We start from the raw sequence: 24,194 nt of genomic DNA on the forward strand, positions 1-24,194 counted from the left end.
AAATATGTATTAAAATATATATTCTTAAAGAAAGAGGGAAGTTACAAATAAGAAAAGGGGGACACTCAGGAGAAACCTGAGGTGTTGGATTGGAATTGGAAATAACAGTATGAAATGCTTTGTAAAACATACCTACCTAACTGTATACAGTGGGGCCTTGACTTACGAGTTTAATTCGTTCCGAGACCGAGCTCGTTAAGGAGCTCGTTAACTCAAATTACTCTGTCAACTCAAAGCAAAAAATCTGCGAGAGACAGCTGGTATCTCAAAAAACTCGTTAGTCGGGACACTCCTTGGTCAAGGCCCCACTGTACACAGAGAGAGATACAGCTTCCAGAGAGCGGGACCCAGTGTGCCCGCGGTGGGCAGGGTTATGGGCGCAGGTGGTCCAGGCCCCGCCCCCGCGGCCAGCGGGCCTCGTGCGGCCCCAGGTGCCCCGGATAGGAGATAAGAGGCCCGAGGCCGGGCGGCGCCGGCCCAGTGCGCAGCCATGGACATGGTGCCCGGCTTGCTCGTCACCCCGAAGGCCGAGGTGCTGGAGGACCTGCTGCGGGAGCAGTTCGGGCCACTGCCCCAGCTGGCCGCCATCTGCCGGCTCAAGCGGCTGCCCTCGGGCGGCTACTCGTCCACCGAGGACCTGCAGTTGGTGCTGGAGCGACGGCGCGTGGCCAACGCCAAGGAGCGCGAAAGGGTGAGCGCCCTGCCCCGCGCGGGTCCCCGAGGCCACCCGGGCTCGGCCGCCCCAGGACCCGCACCAGGACAGGAATGACTTTCTCCCCTCTCCCCGCCCCCATCCCCGCTACCAGCTCCCAACACCGGGTCAGGCCCCAGTGCACCCCCTCGCTGGCCAACCGTGGGGCCCCCCCGAGGAGCGCCGGCCTCTGCGGGCCGGCTGTGTCCTAGCCAGGGTGCATGACAGTGGCCTGGTTACCCGCCACCCTGGTCCAGCTGCTCACTCGCCGCCACTGGGATGGGCACCTCACGTGCCTACCCACCTGGACTTGTGCTAACACGCCTGCGGAGCTGAGGAGGCCCCTGACAACTTCAGAAATGTCTCCCCTTGGCAGATGCTTTTAAAAGTTTAGAGCACCCGAGTCGCGCTTAAATCTCACAACCGAGTGCGCTGGTGGGCGCTTGGGGCGCGCAGGCCTCTCGCCATCCCTTGTCCCTGTGCTCTGCGTCTCTGTCTCCAAGCACAAATGGCGTGTGTGGGGCCTAAAGGAAGTTACTCCTTAAACAAACAAAAACAAACAACCCCACCTCCCCTTCCCCAATGTCCCAGTGTGCACCAGACTCCCAGTTAATCTCCTGATAAAATAGAGAAAGTGCCCATTTCTCAGTCAGGCTGGGTTCGCGCTGACTCACCAACCGGAATGGTCCCGTGGGCCGTAGTAGGAGCGGCATCTACTGGTAGCTTTTGGTATTTGTAATGAAACCCAAACTTGACAGATCCGGCTCCTTTGGTTCAGTTGCAGTCTGTAGGTTGGGTTGCAGCAGAAGAGGATCCTGGGCAGGGAAGGGTGAATGGTGGAAGAGGCAGGGGCGCACATTTAAGCTGGGACTGAGGAAGAAGTTCTGCTGGGGCCTGTTCCTGGGCACCCCGCCGGCCGAGGTGCTGGAGGACCTGCTGTGGGAGCAGTTGGGGCCTCTGCCCCAGGTGGCTGCCATCTGCCCCTTAGGAATGTAGCCCCGGCGAATCAACTAGGAGCTTTGGGAAAGAGTGTGCAGAGAAAGGACCAAGGAAGAGTAAAAGACTTACGGGAAAACTGGGAAACTTGCAAGAGTGGAGAAGCATGATTTTACCAGACACTAGACTCTGCATGAAAATAACCCTGTGACCTGCTGTGATGATGTGGCCCTCAAACAAGATTCGGATCCCATATTTTGCATTTTGTGTGGGCCTTCCCACCGGGAAGGAATCGCTTTCTGTGGAGAATTCGTCCTGGTGTTATCCACTGTTTTAAAACTAATCCCCTTTATTCTTTATAATGATGCAATGAATATGCAGAAAATATAGAGATGACTATATAGGGGACAGAAACACCCATGACACAAACATGATGACAATGAACTATCATTCTTTGTGTACATGCTCCCAGTCTTTTTTTCTAGTTATGTGTATATATACAGTGTCCAAAAATGGATACACACTTTAATTGATAGCTCAATTTTGAAAATGAAATGCATTTTAATAAGCCCTGCCTTTGAAGTTATTCAAAGTGTATGTATACATTTTTAGGGGACACCCTAGATATAATTTTCTCAAAGTTGTAACCATCTAGTACACATATTGAAGATATATTTGTATCTTTTTCAGTTAACATCAAAAGCATTTCCTCATCCCTAAGCATGCTTTCAAAGAGCAACTTTTTAAAAAAAAAATATTTTATTGATTTTTTTACAGAGAAGAAGGGAGAGAGAGAGAAACATCGATGAGAGAGAAACATCGATCAGCTGCCTCCTGCACACCCCCTACTGGGGATGTGCCCACAACCAAGGTACATGCCCTTGACCAGAATCGAACCTGGGACCTTTCAGTCTGCAGGCCGACAAAGAGAAACTTTTAATGGCATAGACTGACCTAGAAATGGACCATAACTTACCCAGTCTCCTATTGTGGGACATGTGTGCTCTTTGCAACTTATTATGGTACATAAATCTCTGTCTATGTCTGCTCATTACTTTAGAATAAAATGCTAGATATGGAATTATTGGGATACATACAGTCTCAACTTTTGATGCAGGTTGTCCAATTGTTTTCTAGAGAAGTTACCAATTTTGTCCCCTTTTACAAGATATAGGACCATTCCCTTTTCCATCCTCAATACTGGGTATGATGAACAAACCAGAACAAAAATCTTACCAGCGTGGCACATGAAAAGTGGCACCTGTTTCTGTTATAATTTATAGTTCTTTGATTATTCAAGTTCAATATTTCATGTTTCCTGGTTATTTTATTCTGTGGTGAATGGGCTGACTATGTCCTTAGTCCACTTTGATGTGGGGTGGGAGAGGCTTGCTATGTGAGTACATTAGCTTTATGGTAGAGTAGGAGCCAGGTCTTTCAAGACCTGTGTCCCCTAGGGAGATATTGTCACACTTTGGGGCTTTGGAGCTGAGGAATTAGACCCTGGAGATTTGAAAAAAAAAAGGCATCTCATTCTACCTTTCGAGTCTCACCAACATGCAGACTCTCTGGACTCTAACACTTACTCTAAATCATCAACCTAGCTAGGCAAGAAGTTGAAGCGTTACAACAAAGAAAGCTACAAGGTAGGTACTTTTCATTTTGCAGATAAGCAAACCAAGTGTTGGTGATGTGAAGTAGCCTAATACTCTTGTAAAGCTAAATGGTAGAGCTGGGCTTTAAACCCAGCTGTGTGGACTCAGAGCTTTTAGCCACTGCCCCTACTGCCTCTACGTCTCAGTGCAGTGGTTGGGTTCTCAGAGGAGCAGAAAGGGATCAAGTGAACATAGGCACTCCTAGCCTGTCCACCATCGTGCTGAGTTGGTCACTTCCCTCCCCTTCCTTGCCAGGGACGATTGTCGGTGAGTGGTGGCTCTGTGGCATGCGCCTGCTTAGCTGCCCCACCCAGACGAGGGAGCTGAGGAAGGGAGCCTTCAAAGCCCCCTTCTGTGGTTGGGGGGACGTCTGTACAAATTAGCTTCTCTGTTCTCACTGTGCCCTTTTGCTTTCCAGATAAAAAATCTCAACCGTGGTTTTTCCAAACTGAAGGCATTGGTGCCATTTCTTCCTCAAAGCAGGAAGCCTAGCAAAGTTGACATTCTTAAAGGTGCAACTGAATACATACGAGTCCTCGGTGATGTTTTGGGAAGAGCCAAAGACTCCGAGGTAAAGGTTTAGGAAGTTAGAGCAATGAGATCGATCATTTATTGACCCTTGTATGTGCCAGGCAATTTATGTATACATTCCAGTTAGTTTATAACAACCATCTGAGCTATTTATGGTCCTCATTTTATAGAGGAAGCACACAACATACAGTTAAAGGCCACGTGGTTAAGAAATGTCAGGAGCAGGGCCTGAGTGTAAGTCTGTGTCAGATTTGGAGCCACGTTCCTGACCATCACTACACCTCCTGTCACTGCCCCGGGCCCTGAGCTCCTAAATGCTGAATCTTTCATAGAACCTTGACCGCTGTGTCATGAGAGGAGGCTCCCATAAGCCCACACTGTGGTGGTGGCCTCTCTTCAGCAAGAAAAACATCAGACAGGGCCTAGAAAGGAAGAGGCATTTCTATCCCAAAGGGGTCTCCCTTGGGAAAGGTCCTCCCTAAAGGACAGCCCTGCTGGAGAGCCCAGCAATCGCCTGCTGACAGCAATCAAATGAACCTTCTTTGCAATCTGCGAAGCACCATAACGTCACCACTCTCCTCAGAATGCATGGCTCAGAAGTGTCCATTAGGCAGTGGAAGACGGGGGGTTGATTTTATGGGCTCATTCCATGGAGAGGCAAACCTTGAAAGCCAGAGAATGGATTCGTCATCAGAGGAGGTAAAATATGAAGAGAGGAAAGGCCTAAGTGAAATTATTGACAGGAGGAAGGAGGAGCCATCAGAGAGAAGGTGGTAGGAAGGTAGTAGAGAAGCAAGATGGGTCCTAAAGTCAGGGTTGGGGGAATCTTGAGAATCTGGGGGTAGGAAGTAGTGGGAGGAGCACAGAGAGCTCAGGAAAGGCAACCAGGTCCAGCATTTGAGATGTGGAATAGGAATGGCTGGGAGCCAGCTGGTAGGGGGTTGCGGGTGTGTTATTGCTAAAAATCTGGAATCTAAGCAGAGGGCAGTGGCAAACTTCAAGTCCATTCAGCCTGGCAGTCTGAGACTGGAAGGAAAGGTTAAAAACCAAAGGGAAGAGAAAAGCTGTTAGAGCCAGTAAAGGTCTTTTCCAAGTAGCAGTGGGTCCATGTTTAGGGACAGAGGAGAAGGACAGATACCAGAAGAGAAACAATCATTCTATCAGCTTAGGGCAGAAATAGCCAGGTGCATAATTGTACTTTTTGGGGCGTTTTTTTCTTTTCTTGTATATTAGTCCTTCTTAGGTGATGACCGGAAGGACACATTCTACAGGAATGGATTGTCCTACTGGCCAAATTGGATAGCTGGGTTTAGCATGGCCATAGTTTGCAGATATACAAGTGGCTGCCTTAGTTTTTTTCTTGTATGTTTATTGTGTAACAGAAGCGCTTAGTTTTATGCTGTTTTCATTAAAGTACAGGATCTGTTCCATGTTGCTATAATATTTTAAATGCAGTGGCCCATTACACAACATTTTAAGGTTATAGAAGAACAAAATACAGTCCATTGAGCAATGATTTTTCTCTCCATAACTTAAGAATTGCCCTTATAACTTAAATGAAATGTTATCCATTACAATTTTGAAATATATTGATTTAAATCTTCAAAGTCTGACTGTCATAGCATTTGACAACTAAAAATATGATTTCTAGAAACAAAACCCAGATCATCAGAACTATATAAACAGTACTTCCGAACCACGTATATCCATGGCTAAAGAGCAATTGAGGAACAGCACTCAATGTGCTGGCTGTGATGTGGGCTTGAAGAATGAGGAGGAAGGGCCCTGGGCAGATGGTGGCAGTGGTGAACCAGCATGCACTTGTCGCCAGAGCGTGATGTCTACAACTGGAGTTACTCCCCTACCAGGAGTATGGTAAAGTCTTTCTTCTTAAATTGCAATATAGATTTAAAAAAAAAAATTCAAAACGCTTCCCTTGAGGTGTTTGGGTATTTTTTTAATGATGAACCATTATTGAAACAAGTTCATTTTGTGAAAGCACCTAGTTTGGGAGATGGAGTTGGCTAGTTTGGAAGATCTATTATTATGTCCCCAAATGAACCGGTAAGCAGCCCAAGGGGAAGCCAACTCCTCCAGAACCACTTATCATAGACCTAAGCTTATTTTTTATGACCCTCATTAATATATCAAAAGGTTTTCTGGACTCTGAGGACTCTAGAGAAAGAAATAAGTACTAGATTGCCATACATAAAGCTGCATGGTCATAGCATATACAAGCATGTACACACACGCACACTCGTGTGCACATGCATACATTTAAAAAAATTGGCCTTGTTATAAGGCAGCGTAATAACAAGGAGTTTATTGTAACCGCTCTTATTACTCTGCCCAGCTAAGAAGCCACTTGAAATAGCAGCCGGCTTCTCCATGTCTAGAAGGTGGACTTTTGGTCCTTGCTGTGTTTCAGTGTTACACAGATGAGACCCCTTACTCCATCCGACAATACGATTGCTATTGAACTATGAAAGTCTTGTGGGAATCTATAACTAAATGTACTGTACCAAGCAAGTTGCTTCGTCTGATATAAGGGAAAAAGGGGCTGTGGAGTCACAAGTGGTGGTTGGTGATGGGAGGCCATTTCGAATAGCAGTTGAGCGCAGGTTTTAGAGATAGAATGCTGAGGTTGAAACCCTGGTTCTACCACTTCCTAGCTGTGTGACCTTGGGTGAGCTACTGAATCTGAATCTCCCCAGCCCTCAGTTTGCTCATCTGTAGAATGGGAAGGATAATTGTACCTACCCTGTATGTAAGATAACTGTGAGGTCCAAAGGGCATCATGTCAGTGAAGTGTCTAGCACAGTACCTGGCATGTCAGTGTTCAATTGCACATACATTATTAAGTCTGCTTGATGCACCATGAGCAATCACATTGTTTGGCGAGCAATCAGCATTGATTGGTGAGCAATCAACAATGAGCCACAGACACTTTAGCTGTGTTTGCAGCAAGTGTTCAGGGATTTCTCACGCGCCTCTCACCAATGCTCCACTCAGGTTTGAGGTCTTACAGGCTTCCTGCTGACTGGCTGGCTTTGGTTACCATTTCTGATTTGATTACTCTTTTCTAAGTACTCCATTTGTGCACATGCTTCGTCTAGATTTTCAAATTCTGGGCCATTTGAGATACAAACCTTCCCTTGCCAATCAACCCTTAGGAGACAGAATTCCTGTTGCTACTACATGAGCTGACAGCAAATGACTGAGAATGAAAGAAAAGAATGTAGATCTGACCTGAACTGAAACTTGAACCTGGGTATCTAAGTTAATAACAGTAATGCTTCCACAAACGTAAGTTTTAATATGTACTAGAGCAGTAAGGCTAGAATCTTACTTGCATTTAATCCCCACTGATGCTTATCAGGTGGGCATCACCATGCCATTCTCATGGTGAGCTAACCGGCTGTTCCGTTTCTGCCAGTCCTGTTGGGCCTCATAGCAGAGCAAGCCTATGCTGGTGACACCGGCAGCAAGGACGTATAGGAGACCCATGTGTTCCAAGGAGAAGTGATCCTGGAGATAGGCCATTTCTAGTAAATTGATTTAAAGTAGGGATTAACTTTTTCTAGTAGGAAACAAAAGTTCTGATTGAAAATTTCTTTTACAAAGGGAACAAAACACTTCATTTTTAGTCTTTTAGCTAACCAAGTTTAATTGAAAGAGTGTGCTAATCCTATATAATAAAAGCCTAATATGCTAAGTGTCCAGTCATCTGATTGTCCATTCAACCAATCAAAGTGTAATATGCTAATGATATGCTAAGGCTGCTCAACCGTTCCCTATGATGCACACTGACCACCAGGGGGCAGATGCTCAATGCAGGAGCTGCCCCTTGGTGGCCAGTGCGCTCTCACAAGGGGAGTGCCACTCAGCCAGAAGCTGAGCTCACGGCCTCCACGGCAGCACTAAGGATGTCCAACTGCTGGCTGAGCACTCCCCCACCCAAGGGCTTCTGGACTGCGAGAGGGCACAGGCTGGGCTGAGAGACCCCTCCCCCTGCCCCCTGCCAAGTGCATGAATTTCGTGCACTGGGCCTCTAGTCTATATAATAAAAGCCCAGTGACTGTTAAGGTGGAACAACCAGAATGACTGGTCACTATGACATGCACTGACCACCAGGGGGCAGATGCTCAGCCAGAAGCCAGGCTCACGGCTGGGGAGCGGTGGTGGGAGCCTCTCTCCTGCCTCCACGGCAGGTGCTGAAGAGTGGCGAGCCAAGCAGGCAGGCAATTAGGAACGAGGGGTCCCGGATTGAGAGAGGGCACGGGCTGGGCTGAGGGACCCTCCCAGCCCCACAAATTTCATGTATTGGGCCTCTCGTTCTTAAAATAAACAAAGAATTAATAAATTTTGGATTTTCAATATATGCCTATAACTTCTGTGTGCTCTCTAAGGCCTGAATATAGAGAGTCATTTTTTGCAGAAGTGTTCTAGGATTTCATCAGTTTTGTCAAGGGTTTCTTATACTTTGATGTTCAAATCATTTTTAAAAATAAAAACATTTATTCTGAAACAATAATCCACTTATAGAAAACTTGCAAGTACAGTACAAAGAATGTTTTTCCTGACCCATTTAAAAGTAAGTTGCCAACCTGATGTCCCACTTAGCCCTTCTTGCCCTTGGAGAGGATTTGAAGAGTGGACTCCGGATTCTGGCAGAGATGGTCATATTTTGGGATTTGGGGATGTGTCTGAACAGGCTATGCAAGATCAGCAACATTCCTGAGAGGCAAAATTCCAAACGAAGTACATAAGATCTGCTGATGGTAGGAATGGAGATTAATTTCTCAGGCGAGGGTAGGTTCCTTGGGGGACTGAATCAGCAAGTATGTGTGTGGATGGAGAAGGCTGTGGGCCAGGTGATGCCACAGCATCTGGCCGGGGTGGGGCTAGGGATTAATGTCAAGGTCCGGACGAGGCTCATTTAGAATTGGACTTGCAGGTGTCAGATCTTGCTGTTTGGGGATTGGGCATTGCTGGGCAGCAAGATGTTGAATAAAACACCATTGTTTACTCCTTCTACTGTCATGCGTGGCTAGGATGTGGGCATTTCACATCATGCAAGGCTCTGAATTTTGTTCAGAGTGGCCTGTGATCCTGTGGAGGTTGTGTCCCTGTGCAAAGGCCACCTTCAGTGTTGGGGTGAGGTGCCGATTGTGCTGGGTCAGAGGAGCTCTGGACAGAGAGAGATGGATAAACATGGTGTTTATTATGAGGCCGGAGGTGTCCCCACCACACACTTCTAAATCGTGGCCTGTCCGGGCAGCAGTCCTGGGAAAGCGTTTCTCAGAGAAGGAAAGCCGTGTGGGTGGTAGATTTCTACTACTTCCTCTGCAGGTTGTGGTAGTCTCCGTGTGAAAGCAATCGCTGCAGACATTTCTTCTAATGGCATTTTAAGCTCTGGAATGAGTTGGGATTAATTTATCATCACCCAGGGAAAGCCCGGAAGCATCTATCCTTCTGTCTTCCCTCTCACATTTCCCCCAGGTAGTGGCTGTGTGTTTTAGCAAAAACCCTAACCATGCAGTGGGGTGGGCCTAGGCCAGTGATGGCGAACCTTTTGAGCTCGGCGTGTCAGCATTTTGAAAAACCCTAACTTTACTCTGGTGCCATGTCACATATAGAAATTTTTTGATATTTGCAACCATAGTAAAAGAAAGATTTATATTTTTGATATTTATTTTATGTATTTAAATGCCACTTAACAAAGAAAAATCAACCAAAAAAATGAGTTCGCGTGTCACCTCTGACACCCCTGTCATAGGTTCGCCATCACTGGCCTAGGCTTTTCCTTAGGAAGCACTTTTGTCTGCCTCAGTGTTCACTGGTAGCCTAGGGGCCATATTCTGATAAGTTTAGCCAACAGAGTATTTAAAAAACTGAACTTCCTTTTTGATGGGGTGGGTATTCTCTGGTTTGTTGGTCTCCACCACCCCCTATTACTTCACCAGTTGAGGCATTTAACTTTGCAGCCCCCAGACCAAGGGCGCTGAGGTTCAGAGGGAAGGCTGTGCCAGTGGTTGCATTTGGCTCTAGGGTGTTATTGTGTCTTCTGAACTTCGGGCACTGAGGGTTTGGGGCTGTGATGATACGGATGCTGGTCGTCCTCTCTGGAACATTGGAAGGGTGACATCTGGGACATGCAGGATGGGACCCATCTGACTTTGGAGTGATTCAGGTGGAGGATTCCTGAGGCCGCAGCTACTTGGGAAGAGATCCAACTAGCACCCAAGGAAGACTCTTAAAGCCAAATCTGATGAAGATTTTTAAAAAGTTAAAGGATAGACAAATTTCTATTTCTTTGCAAAAATAAGAGAGGGAGTTTGTTGGAACTCTAATTTTTCTATGAGGACAAAAGGTCGAATCAATCATGGAAGTGGGTTTTGGTATGTTGTGTGTGCATGCATGTGTATGTGTGTGAAGTGTGTTTGGCAAGAACTCTACCTGGTTTGTGCTCCTAACCCTGTCAGTGAGCATAATTTGAGAAAGCCAATGCTTTCTTTTTATTTCTCTGACATGTGATGGCCCTTGACCTATTCTGGCTAGCCCAGGATTAGAATAAGGGGGAAAGGTGGAAGGACACATTGACCTCCCTCAAGTACTAGCTTAGGTGGCCTTAGCATTTGGTTTTCTGCTAACCCAAAGCGCTGTCTGTCCAAGGAAGGCCAGCCTCTACCTTTGAGGGAAACTTCCATCCAATTCTTGCCATTCTCCTCTATTGCTGCCACCCATCCCAACCCCAAGCCTTGACTGAGTGGATGAGGGAAATCTCAGATCCAAGGACTAGATGGAGGGAAAAGTACATTGGATAGTATGTCAAATTACCCGGCAACACACCCAGCAACAGGAGTGCACCTGCCTTGTTAAAGCAGTTGGGCAGCGAGCTGGGTTTCTGTTCCTCAGACCACACTCTTCTTGGTCCTGTAATGCATTGACTTAGATGAGGCCAACAGGCTTTTCTTTTTAATGAACTGTGAGAATCAGACAACATTAATAAAATTTACGTTTTCATATTCTGATGCTTAAGTATTACCTTTTCGGATTTTCCAGGAAACACTTAAGAAAAACACTAAGACAATGATATATAGTATACTACTAGACTATAGGCTGGTAAGATTAAATTACCCTTTAACCCTTCAAGTAAACACAACATTACATGAATTTGTCTCTTAGGTTTAAAACCTTCTAGATGATATAAAAACTTTTAAAGTAAAATGTCTAAAGCTAAATTTGAACTCAAAAAAGAAAGCTTGATCACATGGATAGAGAAAAGGCTTCATCGAGGTCAGGGGGAAAATAGTTGTTGATACTTATGTTGTGCCAGACGCTGTTCCTGGAAGATGGTATCTATTAACCTATTAAGTTTTGTAACCAACTTGTGATATACAGGCAATTATATCCATTTTACATGTCAGGAAACTAAGGGACAGAAGTTTAAATAACTTGCCCAATGTTCAGCGAGTCAGTGGGATGTGGGAAATAGTGTTAAATCCTGTAACAGGCTTTCATTCTGACAAAACTCGCCCTTGAAATGTGAATGAGAGGGGACTAGGAAATAAATAAGAACTTTAACCTAAGTTAAAGCATTTGGTATTTTATTATCCACAGTGACACACATCTAAGTTCCGATATACAGACTGCCTGACCATCATTTAAGTGAGCTTATTTTTTTAGTCATGCGTTTGTTTTTTCTTCAAGTTGAGATTTCAGAAAATTGAGAGGATACAGAATGATCTTAGTAAAACCGCTGATGGATATATTCTAAAATGCTTTCAAATATTTTTTTTTCTATACAGCTGAGTTAAGAAATTACCATGGGGTAGATAACATTGTGTGTTCTGTTTTTCCTTATTCTACCATTGGCATGTTTAGAGGTTAATATATGGTCTTTATTACAAGTCTTAATGGCTCATTAAATTGGACAGTTTTCTAATAGACAGATATTTGTTTTCAGGTTTTTGTTCTCATAAACATGGCAAATAACCAAATGTGTTTCACTCTTTCTGTATTTTTTTAAAGGATAGATTCCCAGAAGTAGAACTCCTGAGCCATGGTAGGTACAATCTATGACTTGGTGCATGGCTCTAATTTATAATACTATCATCTATGTAAGAGTGCTGAATTCATCATATCCTTGCCAACAGTAGGATCTATTAAAATGATAGATTTTTACTGGGTGAAAATGATGTCTTTAAATGCAAACATCTTTGATTATTAATGAAATGAACAAGTTTTTAGATATTTCTTTTGTGACCTGTCTGTTCTTATCTTTAGCATTTACAAGAAACTCTCTTCTGTGTTTCAGGTTCCAAATATGAAAAGTGAAAAAACTGGTGCAGGTCTATATTCTGCAGACAAATAAATTGCAGTTTTGGAGTCTTAATGATTTTTTCTGTGTGTGTGTGATAATTCAAAGTTTGCCATTACCCTTTAAATGGCCTTGCTTGTTACAAATCTACTCTACTGTACTTTCTCCTTAATTTCATGCTTTGAAGAAATAGGCTTCAGGGCCTTCAGCCTGCATTTTTATTCTTCAACCCTCCAGTGGTCTCTGTCCTCATCCTCTTAGGTCCTACACCTAATATCTTTCATTCCATCTGTTTTCATTACCTGAGAAATAAGTGACTGCTAACCTTTCCTGGGAAAATTAACCTTTAAGAGGAATACAAATTAAAGCTTGAAGAATGTGGAGTTGTAACTATTAGCCAATGGGAGTGAGAATTTTCCGGGTTAGCTCAATACCTAGCGAAGGCCCTATGACACCTTTGTGCAAGCTGGACTCCAAGCACCTTGAGCATAGAGGCAGTCTTCATTTTTATAACAGTTCCTCAAAGAGACATAGCACTTAAAGTATGCTGGGTTCTGCCCTCCATATTTTCCCATGTTAACTTTCCTCACAACTGTCCTCACAGGTAGCCACGATTATCCCTGTCTTACCAATGGGGAAACAGGGGCACAAAACATGTATTAGTTAGCTTGGGCTGCTATGAAAAATACCATAGCCTGAGTGGCTTAAACAATAGAAATTTATTTCTCGAAGTTCTGGAGACTGGGAAATCTAAGATCAAGGACGAGGAGGTTTGGTTTCTGGGTAGCAGACAGCTGCCTTCTCTCTGTGGCTTCACATAGTAGAGAGCTAGCCTGAGTGAGCAAGCTCTGGTCTCTCTTCCTCTTCTTATAAGGACACGGATTCTATTGGATTAAGGTCCCACCCTTAGAACCTTATTTAACTTTAATGGTCTCCAAGTAGTCACATTGGGGGTTAGGGCTTCAACATATGAATATTTTTTTGGGAGGCAGGGGGAACACAATTCAGTCCATAGCATTCTGCCCCTAATTCCCCAAACTCATGTTCTTATAACATGCAAAATACATTCATTCCATTGCAACAGCCCCAGAAGTCTTAACTCATTCTGGCATCAACTCTAAAGTCTGAGATCCAAAGTCTCATCTAAGTATGTATATCACTTGGGTACGACTCTGGGTATGATTCATCCAGAGGCAGAAGTCCTCCAGCTGTGATCCTGGGAAACCAGACAAGCTATGTGTTTCCAAATGCAATGGTGAATAGGCATAGGATAGACATTCCCATTCCAAAAGGGAAATAGGAAAGAATAAAGGATGACGGGTCCCATGCAGGCCTCAACACTAGCCAGGCAAGTTCCATTAGATCTTATGACTTCACCATAATCCCCTTTGGCTCAACATCCCACCTTCCAGGAGCCCTGGGTTGGCAGCATCTCGCCCCTCCTACTCCCCTCCTCCCCCCCTCCCCCACACAAAGAGGTCTCTGCAGTGATGGCCCTGCCCTCTGAAACCTGGAGGAAATAGACTTGCCTCCTGGGCCTGTGGTCAGAGCAGCAGCCCTGATGATCTCTGAATCGCCTCCTTGAAGAGTAGTGCATGTTTACAACCAGATGATTCTATGGTCTGGTTCTGTAAAATCCAGGAAGTCCAACACCTGCCTTCATTCTGGCCTGTTTTCTCCGTCCCCTTTAGTTCAAACTGACAGTATCATAGCTGGTATAATCCCATCTCTATTCCTGGCCTCTTTTGAGATGGCTGATTAAGTCCAGAAGTTGTCCCCATGATCTCTCGATCAAATGGTTGTTCAGCTATACCCTTAATGCTCTCTTCAGAGCAAGCTTTCTCACCTTCTGCAATATAGGTGGGCTGAGAATTTCTCAAATCTGCAAGTTTTGGTTCCTTTTTGTTTAAAAATTCTTTAATTCATCTCTTTCCTCTTACATTTTACTATAAGCAGTAAGAGGGACCCAAGTTGCACCTTCAATAGTTTGCTTAGAAATCTACTCTGCTAAATATCCAATTTCATCACTTGCAAGTTCTGCCTTCTACAAAACACTGAAAGCACAATTTAGCCAAGTTCTTTGCCACTTTGTAACAAGAGTTGCCTTTCCTCTAGACCAGCGTTTCTCAACCTGTGGGTTGTGACCCCTTTGGCGGTCAAACGACCCTTTCACAGGGGTCGCCTAAGACCATCCTGCATATCAGATATTTACATGACGATTCATAACAGTAGCAACGAAAATAATTTTATGGTTGGGTCACAACATGAGGAACTGTATTTAAAGGGCCAGAAGGTTGAGAACCACTGCCTAGACTAGTGATGGCGAACCTCTGACACGCGTGTCAGAGGGGACACGCGAACTCATTTTTTTGGTTGATTTTTCTTTGTTAAATGGCATTTAAATATATAAAATAAATATCAAAAATATAAATCTTTGTTTTACTATGGTTGCAAAGATCAAAAAATTTCTATATGTGACAGCATCAGAGTTAAGTTCGGGTTTTCCAACATGCTGACACGCCGAGCTCAAAAGGTTCGCCATCACTGGCCTAGACACTGGAGTCTAGAGCCTGAGGCTTCTCCATCAGCTGCATGTGAGGACTCACTGCCCTGCCTGGTTCTTCCCTCCTGGGGCTGGGGTTACAGTTGCTGGCTATTTCATTTTAATCAGTAATCAGACTGTCAATACTTCTATTTGGTGTCCCGTTTTGTTTGCCCGGCAGTCCTGGGTGGTGGGAGATTGGCTGAGTTTTCTAGGGCTGCCATCACAAGGTACCACAGGCTGGATGGCTTGAACAACAGAAATGTATCTGAGACCAAGGGATCAAGGTACAATCTTCTGATGCCTCTCTCCTTGGCTGCGATGACTGTCCTCTCCCTGTGTATTTATGTGATCTTCCCTCTGTGCCAGTCTGGGTCCATGTTCTTTCTTATAGACACCCATTCTATTGGATTAGGGCCCACTCATATGACGTTTTTTTTAATTCTTTAATTATCTCATTTCTTTTTTTTTTTAATATATTTTATTGATTTTTTACAGAGAGGAAGGGAGAGAGATAGTTAGAAACATCGATGAGAGAGAAACATCGATCAGCTGCCTCCTGCACATCTCCTACTGGGGATGTGCCCGCAACCCAGGTACATGCCCTTGACCGGAATCGAACCTGGGACCTTTCAGCCCGCAGGCCGACGCTCTATCCACTGAGCCAAACTGGTTTCGGCAATTATCTCATTTCTTATCTGTTTTAAGACCAAACTCCAAATAAAGTCACATTCTGAGGAACTAGGGGTTAGTTCTTCAATATAGGGATTTTATGGGGACACAACTCAGCCCAAAAAAGACGGTAAGCACTGTTCCCTCACTTTACAGCTGGGAAGTGAGACCTCGGGGCAGAGTCTTTCTAGAGGCCACGGAGTCACTGAGTCAGAGGCTGCAGCCCCAGGCCTTGGACGCCCAGTTCTCTCTCCACAGCAGGCCACGGCCACAGAGTGGCTGAACCTCCGCTTGTTGGGAGAGTGGGGTCTTCAGGAGTTCTAGACTTAGAATTTATCATTGTTCTTGCTCTGAAAGCATAGTTTCTCCCGCATTTCCTGCCTTTTTTAAAAAAATTGATTTCAGAGAGGAAGGGAGAGGGAGAGAGAGAGAAACATCAACGATGAGAGAGAATCATGGATCAGCTGCCTCCTGCACGTCCCACACTGGGGATCGAGCCCAAAACCTGGGCATGTGCCCTGACCTGGAATCGAACTGTGACCTTTTGGTTCATAGGTTGATGCTCAACCATTGAGCCACGCTGGCTGGGCCCCATTTCCTGTCTTAAATTGGATTCCCCTAAAAGTAGGCCATGATTTATGGATTACTTGAGGAAAGGAAACATCAACAGGGGAGAGGGAAAGTGACGCTCAGAAGGAAGCAGCCTATGAAATATGCATGACTGAGCAGGTTACTGCTGTGGGCAGCTGAAGCCCAGTCCTGCGGAGTCACATGCCCCAGAGTGTACCTCCCAACACCTTGGATCATGGACCCAGTCTCTTTATCCATGAACTCTTGATGGTCACTGGTTGAGAGCTGACCCCCTGGAATGTCAGTTCCTTCGGCACACCCTGGGGAAAGCCAGAGATAAGTTTGGCTGGGCCTGCAGAGGGCGAAGACACTCTATTAGTTATCTACTGCTGTGTAACAAATGACCACAAGCTTAGCAACTTAAAACAGCACATTTATTCTCTCAGTTTCTATGGGGCAGGACTTGAGCCTGAGCATGGTTTGGTTGGATCCTCTCCTTCAAGGTCTCTCTCAAGCAGGAATCAAGGTGGCAGTCTGGGCTGGGGTCTCAGCTGAAAGCTTGGCTGGGGAAGGATCTGGCCAGATGTCACCCTCAGTTCCTTGACACTTAAGTTTTCCTAACATGGTTATTTGCTTAAAGCCTTCAAGCCAAGAAAGCAATCAAAAGAGTCAGCTAGCAAGGTGAAGAATCTTATGTAACACAATCACAGAAGTGACATCCCATCCCCTGTACTGTATTCTATTAGTTAGGAGCAAGCCACGGGCCCTGCCAGCACCAAAGGGAAGGGAATTAGTCAGGGCATGAACACCAAGAGGTGGGAACACTGTGGGTGTCTGTTACACTGCCATCTGCTCTCTTTACAAATTATTGCTGCCCAGAAACAGTTTTGTAAAGAGATTAGGAATAATTTTATTGCAAATCAGTCAGAAAAATCTGATTTTAAACTGGCCACTGGGGGCTAGCCAAATGTGATTTTCTGGGTCTGACATGGAGTCTCCTGTGCTGTCCTGCCCCTACTGAAAAGCCAAGCGGCAGGGACTCCGAATACCAGGGATCTTCCCAGCACAGTCGGTGGAGCCAACTACAGTGATAGTTTCTTTCACTGGGTTTCAGAGTGAGTTTGGACTTGAATGAGAGGGAACTTCAGGAACATCAACTAAAACTCCATCTAGGCAATTCCTATGGAAATTAATATAATAAAGTCTTGTTTTCTGTCTGGCATTTGAACGAGTCCTGAAGCCACAGGATGGTGCTACTCTTCCAGCACTCATAATATTCGGAAGTTGTATTCAGATGGCATCTGGGAGAAACTGGGGGGATTTTTATATTTTATTTTTTAGACTCTATTGGCTATAGGAGCAGAATAACTTTTTTGGGGAAAGGAGAGTATCAACTTTATCAATGTCTTGAACTAGTTCAGCTTTTAAAAGTCAGTATTTTGTCTCCTCCAAGAGGCCATGTGTGGGGTAGTGGTGAGGGCTCATAAGCTCTGAAGCCATAGTACTTGAGTTTGAATCCTGGCTCAGCCATCCACTCGTGCAACCCTAGGCAAGTTACCTAACCTCCTTGTTCCTCAGTCTCTTCCTCTATAAAATGGGGCAATAATAGTCCCACCCTCAGAAGATTAAGTGAATAAAAATGCATGTAAAGCCCTGAGAACAGTGGCAGGAGCCAACAAGAGTTTGCTATTATTAGTTTGAAAATGAAATTATACCCCAGGAAAATACATTTTTGAGGATGGAAATTTACGAAACCTGCTATTTGTGGACGAAACAAAAATTCCCTACTCCTTTTTGGGGTTTATTTCAGAAAAGGGCCCACCATACTTGTGATTTCGGGGCTCTGGTGAAGGGGTTCCTGACTTCCCAGATATTACCAGTCCATAACGATAATGCACAGCGAACTAAAGTGTGTCAATAAATACATCTCTTCCTGGTTCTGGCCAGACAGACTTCGGGTCCTGGTGGGTGAGTTGCTTGTAATTCTAGCAGATTTTGACGTGAGAATGGGGAGAGTGCTTGTGGACTTAGTGATTCTGAGGATGAAATGAGAGGGGAAGGAGCAGAGACTGGGGGATGGAGGAATTGGAGGAGCTAGAGCAGAAAGACAGAATTTACTCTGGAATCTGAAATGGAATGCCTGCCAGTTGTTCTAGGGTTGCTGTGGCAGGCATTCTCTCTCTCTCTCTCTCTCTCTCTCTCTCTCTCTCTCTCTCTCTCCAGTGGGGCCTTGACTTACGAGTTTAATTCGTTCCGTGACGGAGCTCGTAACTCAAATTACTCACATGCCAAATCAAAAAGTGAACGAGTGAGACACGTGATGCTGGGCTGACATTGTGGTGTTCACTGTGAAGTTCGCTGCGCCAACTAGCGGTGGGGTATCTGAAGCTGGCTCGTAACCCCAATTTTAGCTCGCAACTCAAAGCAAAAAATCGGCCGAGAGACGGCTGTATCTTGAAAAACTCGTTAGTCGGGACATTCGTAAGTCAAGGCCCCACTGTAGTAGCTTGCATAGTGTTAGCATGCAAAGGAATCACGAGGGATGCTTGTCACTAATACCGATTCCTGGGCTCACCTCCGGCGATTCTGATTCTGCAGCAGCACTTCGGTGGAGTCTGATGATTTTTATGGGGGCGTCTAAGGACTGTGGTGTCCCAGAACCTAGAAGGAGCAAAGGGACGGTAACCTTGTTGGGGGCAGTGACCGCTGGCTTTTCTGGAAGTTAAACTTGCCCTGAAATCACATTTTTAGAAACATTTGCAGTGAGAGTTGATTTAGGGGAGCTTTGGGGAGCTGGTGGAGATTATTTGGGTCTAAAGTCCCACGCTGCCACTTGATGTCCCTACTCTCTGAGAAATACTGCCAGGAGTACTAGAAATGTGAGACACCTTTTAAGTACTGTCATTTCACAGAGGAAGACAATAAGGCCCAGAGAGGTTAAGTAACTTTATTGAAGTCACACAGCTAGTTAATGACAGGTTTGCGACTGTGACCAAGTATTCTGGTTCTCCATCCAGCTCCCCATTCACTAAATATCTGTTTCCTCTGGGGCGGGGAGGGGAGAGAGGTGAGAAGAGGAGGTAGTGAGAACTGGAGGGAGCTGGACCCATCCCCCCAGAGGGGAGGGCAACAGTGTTGTTCTCTTCAGAAACAGTCAGACTTCGGAGAGGGATACTTTCCTTGGGATTCAAATGGTCAGACAATTGCTATTAAGACCGTTCGTAGTGTTATCTTCTAAAGGCAAGCTGCCCCTCCTAGACAAGAAATATTCCAAGTGTAAGACTTTTTTTTTCTTTTTCTTTTTCTAAATCCCAGGGAGGTATCCTCTACGGGAGGTCACGGTTCAGATTTTCTTCCTCGTAACAGAATCCTCATATTGGCTCTTGGCTGTGGGGGCAGTTGGAGGTGTGGGTGTGGACGCGGGCAGAGGCCGGGCGGCAGGACTGCGGCAGCGCGGGCGGGGGCACTGCGGGCGGGCGGGGCCGGGGGGCACTGCAGCACGCAGCCCGGGCGGCCCGGCTGGGCCCGCAGGAGGGGGCGCTGTGGGCACCGCCAAGCGTCCTTTTGTCAGCGCGCAGCGCCGGCGAGCTCTCCTTTCCTCCCGGCCGCGTGCGGGAAGGGATTTGATTCTGGTGGCAGGAGTGGCAGCCTCTATTGTGGGCAGTCGCCGGTGACGCCAGAAGCTGCATCGCCGGTGGGATTCCAGGCAGGCAGCCCTGACGGCGCGGGCTGCGGGATGGCGAGACAGCGCTGCTCTGCACATTAGCTGGGTGCGTTTATTAAGCAGATCCAAAGGGGGGGAAAAACCAACAACAACGAAACAAAACAAAAACTACAGCCTGCGGTGGGAGCGCAGAGATGGAGACCGCGCCGCGCAGAAGGTAAGCCCGTCTCCGGAAGGGGCGCCGCGGCTCGCCCGGGTTTTGTTTGTGGTCCTGGCATTTGAGACCCACAGCATCCTTCCACCCCGACTGGTCCAGGCCGGCGAGCGCCTGGCAGTGAGCGCGTCTGGGCGCAGCCCTTCCCCGCGGCTGTGTTTCAGCCTGAAGGTGTCTGTTGATGATGTAACATGGGAGGCTCTGTGGGAAGCGGGGCTGCGGAGCGCCGGCCTCTGCGCGGGGGGCTGTCGGACCTGCGGGTCCCGAGCACAACGCCTGACAGGTGGGGCTTTCTTCTGCGCAGGGCGGGCGGGTGCGAGCCTCACCCGGCCGGTCGCCCCTCCCTCCCCTTCCCGCTCGGCCGCCACCCTCCCGGGTAGCCTTGCGGGGCCCCGGCTCGGAGGGGCTGGGCGCGCTCCCGGGCCTCGCCACCTCCCGGGCGCCGCACTCCGCAGCTGCGGGGAGCAGGTGGGGCGTCGGCAGCCGCCTGCATTTGGAGCAGGGGGGCTGGCGAGTGAGTGGGTGCCAGTGGGCTTGGATTTGTATGCGTCTCCAGGAGGTCTTGCCAGTCTGTTCATCTCTTAGCTTCCATCTTCCCTCGCCTCTCCTCCCTCGCCTCTCCTCCCTCCTGCACCCGGGTGGAAGCCACCCCGAGTCCGGATGGCGGGGGCCGGCGTCTGCTTGTTTTGAAATCTTGGCCACAGCCCACCTGGTGTTGCGGGGAGGCTGGGAGGGGCAGACTGCTTCAGGATGCTGATCAGGCGCTGGGGTCCAGCCTATTGTCTTGCCTTTACTCCCCCTTCCTTTTCTTCTCTAATCACCCCCGCCCACCCCCACCCCGCAGTGGAGGGGGGAGAGAAAGAAAAGGCACCAGCCCACACCCTATCAAACTCCTTTAAAAAAAATTGTCATTTATCTGTGACACATGATGATTACCCGTCTGTTCTTTACACCCACTCTTCCCTCTTCTAGCCGTTTGTCATCTAAAATTCAACGGACTCAAATGAGCCTTATAAAGATCAGAAATCAAACCTCGGTTTCCAAAATGCACATTTTGTGCTTTGTGAGTAACCTGAAAGGAGGGGAGCAAATGGTTGGAGTCCCCTCCTTTCACCTTCGGCATGTGGGTCCAGCTGGGATCCGTGAGATATTTAACTTGGGCAGGGAGGGATGTCCTCAGGAATGGGATTTGAAAATGATGTTTCATTTTAAGGGGAACATCGTTGGTCAACAATTGAAGTGAAGGTACTTTAAATGAATACAACCAGAGGAGGGGACTGAAGTTGCAGACTTGCAGCCGTCTGCCCACTAGCAAATGAATAACAAATGTTAGAGATTTTTCAAAAGGGGGTGAGACCATTTAATGTGTTCACTTTATAATGTTGCACCTTCATTCCGCAACGTGATCAGACATTTCTCATTGCCTGTGGACCTGGATCTTGCCCAAAGCCCCACCCCAACAGAGCTCAGTGAAAGCAAACTTTTCAGTATTAGTATGTTGTCAATACACCTTGGAGCACCACTAACAATAAATCATTCTTTGATCCAAAATCCATAACATTTCTGTAGCAAGCCCTGCGTTCTTTCTTCTCCACCAAATTGCTTAGCCCTGTTAGAAATGCACTTGTCACAAACACACTGCACACACACTGCCTGGAATGACACACCACATGTAGTTTCAGGCTCGGGCCGAATTTGCTTTAAATATTAGTATAATGCTGGAATTAGCAAACCTCAGCTGTTCTTAAGAGTTTACAGGTGATTAAATGTGTTTGTTGGCAGAGATTAATGTTAAGATTTTAAATATAAATATATATATATATATATATATGGCTTTGGTAAATATATTTATTACCTACCTTGTTCCACAAGGGATTTAAGACAGTTTACAGGAATTCATAAAACATAAACTAAGAAGTAGATGGGAAAGACAAACAGGAAACTAAGGGTAGAGACATAAAATGTTACTAAGAATGAGACTAATACAAAAATACAAGCATAAGACCCTCTACACCAGCGGTTCTCAATCTGTGGGTTGCGACCCCTTTGGGTGTCGAATGACCCTTTCACAGGGGTCGCCTAAGACCATGGGAAAACACATATATAATTACATATTGTTTTTGTGATTAACCACTATGCTTTAATTATGTTCGATTTGTAACAATGAAAATACATCCTGCATATCAAATATTTACATGACGATTCATAACAGTAGCAAAATTACAGTTATGAAGTAGCAACGAAAATAACTTTATGGTTGGGGGTCACCACAACATGAGGAACTGTATTAAAGGGTCGTGGCATTAGGAAGGTTGAGAACCACTGCTCTACACCTTTCATGAGGGGAAACAAATCCAACTGTCAATTTTGTAGAAGCTGATGCATAAAGGGAAATTGAGCAGCCCATGACTTGTGTTTTATTTATTTTTCAACTCATTCACTCACTTGTTCACTCAACAAACATTCCACATTCTGTAAGACACAGACATGGTCTCTGCCCTGATGGCACTTACAGACAAATGCAAGAAAGAGACATTCATGATAAATCTCTCCAATAAATATGCAATTACATATTATGTTAAGAGCTCTGCAGGAAAAATACAAACACAAAACATCACATGTCCAGAACACAAAAACACAAAATAACAACAAAATACACAATTTTTTTTCAAATATGATACAGTGTTTGGAATGATCTTCAATCATGTCTTTGTCAAACACAGGGGGGTTGCCTTCAGCTGTGTTTTTGTAATGTCCCTCTATGTGAGCTCATGATATCACACCACCGGTCTCTCAGGCCCCTAGGGTTCCGAGGATCTATGTCTTTTGAGGGATCTGTGTCTTCTCTAAAATTAGTGGTTTCATTTCAATGATAATCTCACATAATGATAATAAAAATGTGCTCTGGGTCATCTTGACGGCCACCCCCAAACCAATGCTGGGCCTGACCCTTGGTATCTTCCCACGGAGCCAGGTCCCAGCACGGCTGAGGAGTGGGGAATGGGAACAGGGCCTATGGGGAGAGAGGTGAGCCTGCACCAGGCACAGGCTTGCCAGACTCCAAAGAACTGTTCCTGGCGACCACGGCTGCATTGGCAAGGAAAACAGCTCTCATGCCAGCTCTACCCGCATATGGACAGTGTCTCAGCAATTTATTAGCAGCAGGTGTTGTAGTGAAAAAATGGAAAAGTTACTGTTGCTGGTTTCAGCACTAATTGGATTAGATTTCTATTTAATGCAGAGTAAGGAACCCTCTGATAATCCAAAGCAATGACATAGGTAATTTGGTGCAGCGGTTAAGTGGAGTCAGACTGCCTGACCTCAAATCCACTTTTCTACTGACTAGCTGTGAGACTTTGGGTGAGTTAGTCAACCTCTCTGTTCCTCAGTTGCTTCTTATGATAATATGTGGATAAATATGTGGTATTGATTTTATATTATATTGTGAGGATGAGAGGTATTACACGTAAAAGACTTGGAGCATATAGTGAGGTTCAACAAATGTTAGAGATTATTACCATTTTTATTAGTATGAAATGGCACCTCATTTATGTAGTCACTCCAGGATGGTTTTGATAGTATCCTCTTAAATTAGCTACATATTTGATGTTACTAATATTGTTTTGCATAGCATGCTTGATGTGTTGTCTGCATTTGGATTGTTGAAGTCAAAATCCAGGAAATGATAACATGTAGTAAGTTGACCTTGGGACTACATCTTTCTATTGTTAAACCCCAAAGGTGTTGCAGTGAATTCATTTTATTAATTTGACATTTTAAAGTTTGATAGCTGTATTTATGTACATCTTTGTTTTGCCATTTTAGCTATGTAAAAGCTATAAAGTATAAGTATTTAGAACTGGCCTTTATGAGTGTAATATTTAAGTTACATTTTAATAAAAGTGAATTAGGGTAAGCCTTGGCCCGTGAGAACATTTTTTCTTTCAAAAGGGATTTCTATGCAGTTTTTTTTGTATTTTGAACTGTGTACCAGGCCATACCCATGATTCTTGGAATAGAATTTTGAATATCTAGAAGAGAAACTGCAGCCCCAATAATTGACTCCATGTACCTTGACTGCCATAGTTGTACCCTGAAAAGATTTTAAGGCAGTAATACCCAAACCTGCCTCTGTCTTCAGCAAGATAAACTACCCATGAAATGTTAGCCAATCTTATGAAATGAGGAGGAAAGAAAAGCCTATTCTCTGTGTAGTACAATGCTTAGCTGTATGGATTAAAACACATTTATTGATTTTATACCAATCTATTTAAAATTTTTCTTTGTACCTCAGTGATCTAAAATTATAAGATATATGTTAGTCTCCCATTATAATCATGTTTTTGGTAGATTTTGATATACCAGTATACCTATCATAGACATAAACATATATACG

General features: G+C 45.4%; 2 protein-coding genes across 3 annotated transcripts in view; both read left to right on the forward strand.

Annotated features, from left to right (window-relative positions):
• Window positions 1–490: 490 nt before the first annotated feature.
• FIGLA (folliculogenesis specific bHLH transcription factor) lies at window positions 491–12,153 on the forward strand. Its single transcript, XM_036335517.1, is given in 6 exon segments — window positions 491–691; window positions 3,701–3,853; window positions 5,465–5,666; window positions 5,669–5,688; window positions 11,848–11,881; window positions 12,134–12,153. Coding segments are annotated over 6 exon segments (630 nt in total).
• A 7,358-nt stretch (window positions 12,154–19,511) lies between these two features.
• The window catches only part of ADD2 (adducin 2), a 95,308-nt gene continuing 90,625 nt past the window's right edge, over window positions 19,512–24,194 (forward strand). Inside the window, exon 1 of one of the 2 annotated variants that reach the window (XM_036334199.1) lies at window positions 19,512–19,801. The gene's annotated coding sequence lies outside the window, so the exon portion shown is untranslated. The remainder of the gene's footprint in view (window positions 19,802–24,194) is intronic. The other variant, XM_036334202.1, reaches the window with a different exon arrangement.

Source organism: Myotis myotis, unplaced genomic scaffold (genome assembly GCF_014108235.1).
Source record: "Myotis myotis isolate mMyoMyo1 unplaced genomic scaffold, mMyoMyo1.p scaffold_m19_p_14, whole genome shotgun sequence".
Taxonomy (NCBI): domain Eukaryota; kingdom Metazoa; phylum Chordata; class Mammalia; order Chiroptera; family Vespertilionidae; genus Myotis; species Myotis myotis.